Source organism: Hyalella azteca, unplaced genomic scaffold (genome assembly GCF_000764305.2).
Source record: "Hyalella azteca isolate HAZT.00-mixed unplaced genomic scaffold, Hazt_2.0.2 contig11120, whole genome shotgun sequence".
In the NCBI taxonomy this organism is placed as follows: Eukaryota; Metazoa; Arthropoda; class Malacostraca; order Amphipoda; family Hyalellidae; genus Hyalella; species Hyalella azteca.
The window spans coordinates 48,720-54,268 of NW_025941129.1; the positions used below are offsets into that span (position 1 = coordinate 48,720).

Sequence of the window (5,549 nt, forward strand, 5' to 3'; positions counted from 1 at the left end):
AAAATAAAATTAGAAATCAATTGTTCACTTGTAACATCTAAGACACTGGATTCTTTAGAACTGTTGTCTCTGAATAGTAATTTTAAACGTATATATTAATTTTCAACATCACGAGCAACAAGCGTGAGTAGCGCTGATACGTCCGAACATTTTTCTTTTATTGATTCGTCTTCTGCCAATGATCAGACCTGCTACGCCTTCTCTCTTCCGGGTCTCTTTCTTTCCTTTCATTTTCTTCACCTTCCAGTTCCACCGTCTACCCCTTCCACGATCATCAAATGGTTTGTAAAAGAACAGGATATTAATATTTATACTCGAAAAATATATTCTGATCGACAACATAAGTTTACGCTGGGTGCAATAAGAAAACATGCTAAGGGTTAATTAAAGCACCTGTATACATAATGTAGAGATATAAAATTTGTCTATCGAAAAGGTAACAGTGATTATGAAATTTATACGTGGATAGTGAGCGCGATCAATTCTCGCTAGAAAGAAAATTTTTTATGCTTACACCGCAAGCGATAAATATAATTACATTGATAGCGGTGTCAGCGTAATAGATTAGGCCATTACGCATGTCGCCAATAATGAACGTCGCTGAATTTTTCACTGCAATTGTACCAGCAATAAAAGACGTACGTCTAACAAAAAAATATAGAAATCGCTATTTATGTTATCGGGAAATATATTTTCCATCCTGAACGTTTTTACTTCTATGTTATTTCACCCTCAATGAGTTCTAACTTCTGTGATTGCGTCTCTGAGACGGATGCAATCTGCGATTTTGTGTATTTGAACCTACAGTGAGACATTCATCCTTATACTGGCTATGACAATATACCTATATTTATGTTATGCGGCGTAACATTGAAATCATCCTCAAGAAGCTTGTTAAAAAATAAATCGGCAAAAATATATTTGGAAGGAGCTGAATTCAATAAAAGTAGCAGTCTATAATTTCTATTGGAATTGTGATCGGTTTCGGGAAATTTTACACTTACTAGAACCTCTGTATATCAGTGATAAAATTCAGTCAATGTCAATGTAATATGTAGATGTTATCCATGAAAAATTCTAGCAGAATCTTGCAGAAAACTTTTTTTCACGGAAAACTAATTTATTTTCACATTGAAGTTTCGCCAACGACACCTGAGCCAATCCTCAGTGTCAATAAAGATGGACTTGAAGAAGTTAGCAGGAACTGCCGGTCAGTATTTGACCAGAGCTGTTCAAGTAAGTAAATGAGGATAGTGTTTCCAAGTATTGTGATGTTTGTATCTGGATATTGCAGAATTTTTCATATTGTTCCCTTATAAAATTGTGAACTAATAGCCTAATATTAGGGCGTGGTGCAATTTCGGTCACCAGCTGACCAGCCTTCTCGTAAATGTTAGCCTTGTTAGGTATAAATATAAGTCAATGTTTACAGCCGTCAGCTGAGTCCCATGCACCATGCTCAGCTTTGAGTTCAAAGTTCAAACTTCTACATATATGCTCTAAAAGTTAAAGTATATGGTTCATATATGTCCAAATAATTGATTATGGATTAGATCATTAGGCTACTAAATGCTACTTTAGCTCTGCAGAGTGCAGAGACTACCTAGCCTAAAACCCAAAATTATTACAAAAATCTAGTAAGTAGTAAGTAAGCAAGATCAATTAGTCATGAATTACACCATTGTAAATTGTAATGTCAATTAGGTATCATTTATCAATGATACCCCAATCATCAATGATTTATGAATGATTTCATTTATCAATGTAGGTATCATTGAGCTACAAGCTACAAAAATTTCTTGAATCTTGAAAATATGTCACTTTGGAGCTGTGAGATTTCTGTAATTAGTTTGTATTTTCCAATTTTTCTAACAGTGAGATCTATAGTTCACTGCTGCAGTGGCATTCCTGGACCATTATCCTGGTAATAATTATGACCAATATAGCAATAATGTTGATTGTGATCATTTAATCCTCTGTGATGTTAGTAACTTTAATTATGTACTCCTTCTCAGTTCTCACTTCTCAGTACCATCAACCGGGGCTACTCGGGACGGTTTTGAGCGTTTTTTGTTAATAACTTCTTACCATGAAACATTTCATAAACAAGTTTAAGCTCATTTTATAGCTCTTTGCGAGGGCTACCCTATCCAATGGCATCTTCAAAAAAATTCCATATGCTATTCGTAAGGTGCCAGAAGCAAAAAAAGAGGGTCCAGAGTAGCCCTGTCGAACAAGGCTATACTCAGGACACTTGCAATAAAATTCAATTTTAAAATATTTGAAGCATGCAGAGTGTACATACACATTCATTACTAACAGTACTCTGAAGTCCTTCTTTTTCATTGTAGATGATGTAGAGGTAGAATAAATGACATTTTCTGTGATTTTTACTCATTTTTCCTTTATTGATATGATATTACCATATACACTGAATACCGTATTATTGATGCGATATTACTGTATTATTGATGCAATATTACCGTATTATTGACGCAATATTACCGTATCCATGAACATGCCATTGAGCATTTACAACAACCTTGTCCACTGCAAGCTTCATATCAGCAGCCTTATAGCATTTTTTTTTTGTATCTGTAAGCTTACAGGACAGCTTGTAATTTCACACCATTTTAATTGGGTTAAGTGAATTTACTATAAAAAAAAGATTGTGAAAAACATACCTGAAACAGAAAGGAATGTTTTAGTGACAACCATCATAAGTTTTGCAGAAATAAATCATAGTTTAGGTCAATTACTTTTCATTCTACGATGCCTGGTGCACAATTCTATATATGACATTCTATGCACTATTTTGTGATGACCGATGATGCACTAATTTTTTGATAAGTAAAATTTTTTTGCCAAGCAAGGTAAATGAAATTAATATTCTTTGTTTTTAATCAATTTTTTTCTTAACTGGAGCCTTTGCTTACTGAGGTTCTACTGTAAATGCGTTTTTGGGGGTGTCCCAAATAGCCCCACTGTTCGGAAATGGCTGCCATTTTTTTTTATTGAGGTACGTACCGTATGTAAAATCTGCAAATAAAGCTTTCAAGCTGACACCTGGGTGTAACTTTTATGTAAGTAAAATTTTTTAATACAGCAAATATTTTTTTTACTACAGACCTTAGCAGAATTAACTTCTCAAAATAGTGTTTTCACCATTTTTTTCATGAATTTGTGAAAGCTAGTAAATGTAGTATTTTTTTACTTCTTTTATACTACATAGATAGGAAAAATGTTGACGTTTACACCACTATACGGTATTTAGTTTTTAAATTCCTGGTATTTAGTTTTGCAATATTCCGATTAGTTTTGCTACTAAAACAGTTTTACGCTGTGTCGGAGGACTGTCCCGAGTTACCCCACCAGTCCCAAGTAGCCCCGGTTGACGGTGATCCTCTGTGATGTTTGCAACTTTAATTATGTATGCACTCCTTCTTAGTACACAGAGGAAAAGCTTGGAAATGCTGAAAAGACTGAGTTTGACAGCCACTACGAAACCCTTGTAGCACAGAGTGACAATGCCAAACTTTGGACAGAGAAACTTGTGGCTGGAGTCCAGGCAGTTGTTATCCCCAATCCAGGTAAGAATTCTGTTATCCCTGCAACTTTGTGCAACCATATTTCATTTTAGATTCTCAAAATATAAAGATTAAATAAATGATATACCTATGTATGGTATGAAGTTTTAGTATATTAGGCTGTTTATAGACATTGATATCAAGAATCAAGAATTTATATTTTATTGGTAGGTATATTATTTGGTAATGATATTTTTATACTTTTTTACCAGTGAGTAGATTAACACTGATTTAGTTTTGAAATCATCAAATAACTACCTAGATTATCACTAAATATCTAGATAGTTATTTGGGGCAAAGACATGTTTACAATGTCAAGGATACATTTTTAAAACTTTTTCTACCATGCACATATGATGTAATGATCTGTGTCTTACTTTACTGATGTTGTCAGGCAACCGTGTGGAGGACATGCTTTTTGAGAAGCTGGAAAAGCGGCGCCCCAACAGACTGAGCAACTTGGAGCACCTTGGCTTGGACATGGTGCAAGCCGGCACTGAGTTCGGGACTGGTACTGCCTACGGTAAAGCTATTGTCATTTGTCAGTTGAACTGTACTATCAGTTCTATAATCATTGAGTAATTTTCATTCTATTGATCCAACTTATTGTTGGTTGTGAACTTGTAAGAAGATCCTTGTTTTATATTTCTACTGGTATCTGTAAACAAGCCTTCAACTGGGTGAGAATTCCCTCTTAATCAATTAAACCAGATTCTCATCAAGTGTACCAGTTGAAGCATTGCATTATGTAGCAAAAGTTGGCAATTGAATACCTACTTTCAAAATTGACAATTTACAGCTAACATTTGGGTAGCCATCAGCATTGATAGAATTTCAGCATTAATGAAATCTCATTCCTGTTCCTACCATATAATTTATTCATCATTTATTCACCATAATCATTTTACCAATAAATTACTCATCTGGGATTGCCACCTTATTGCACTGAACTGTTAAGATGATTGCCTGCTTTTGCAATGTGAACTGTTGAAACATGAGGAAAATTTGTAGGCTCTCTGCTGCTCAAGGTGAGACAAGCTGGCCTTGGCCGTCAACTCTCGCAGAATCGTGTAGCTTTACTCATCATATAATTTTAATTCATAACACTTTTATTGGTACCGTATCCTAACAATATTTCATTTATTTTTATATATTGTTGTTTATATATGTTTATATTTATATATGTTTAATACTATGACATAATATTAATATTAATATATATATATTATTAAATATTATAATAATATTTAATATTAAAAACGACATATAAATATAAATTTATATTTATATGTTTAATACGACAAGCTGGTGGTCTTGGACATCAACTCTTGCAGAATTACTCATCATATAATTTTATTTCATAATAACTTATATTACCATATCCTAACAATATTTCATTTTGTTTTATTCACGTTATTGCAATTGTGGCTATTATTAAAACAAGAGTGTATGTAATGTAAAGTTATTTTATAGGCTCAGCGCTGCTGAAGGTGGGTGGGGCGGAGCAGCGGCTGGGTCTGGCTGAGCGGGACTTTGTAGGATGCTCCATCTCCGACTTCATGGAGCCGCTCCAGAAGTTCCTTGACTCCGATATGAAGACCATTGCCAGGGAGCGCAGGATTCTGGACAACAGGAGGTATCCTATTTAGGAGGTACCGTATCCTACTTAGGAGGTACCGTATCCTACTTAGGAAGTATCCTATGTAGGAGGTATCCTACTTAGGAGGTATCCTATTTAGGAGGTATCCTACTTAGAAGGTACCCTACTTAGGAGGTACCCTACTTAGGAGTAGGATCCCTGTTCTAGTTATTGTTGAGCAAAGCTGGTGAGATAATTAACTGTCAACAATGCTATTCCTACCTGAACTGTGATGTGATCCTACGGTAGAGAGAGAAGCTTAAGCCAGCCGAGTGCCCTGCTGAGTGTCCTGCCGAGTGTCCTGCCGAGTGTCCTGCCGAGTG

General features: G+C 35.1%; 1 protein-coding gene across 1 annotated transcript; it reads left to right on the plus strand.

Annotated features, from left to right (window-relative positions):
* Positions 1-1,150: 1,150 nt before the first annotated feature.
* LOC108670232 (endophilin-B1) lies at positions 1,151-5,214 on the plus strand (the record flags this gene model as incomplete). The annotated part of the gene is given in 4 exon segments (XM_018157693.2): positions 1,151-1,236; positions 3,449-3,590; positions 3,982-4,110; positions 5,061-5,214. Coding segments are annotated over 4 exon segments (482 nt in total), but the record flags the coding sequence as incomplete, so codon positions are not given.
* Positions 5,215-5,549: the final 335 nt, after the last annotated feature.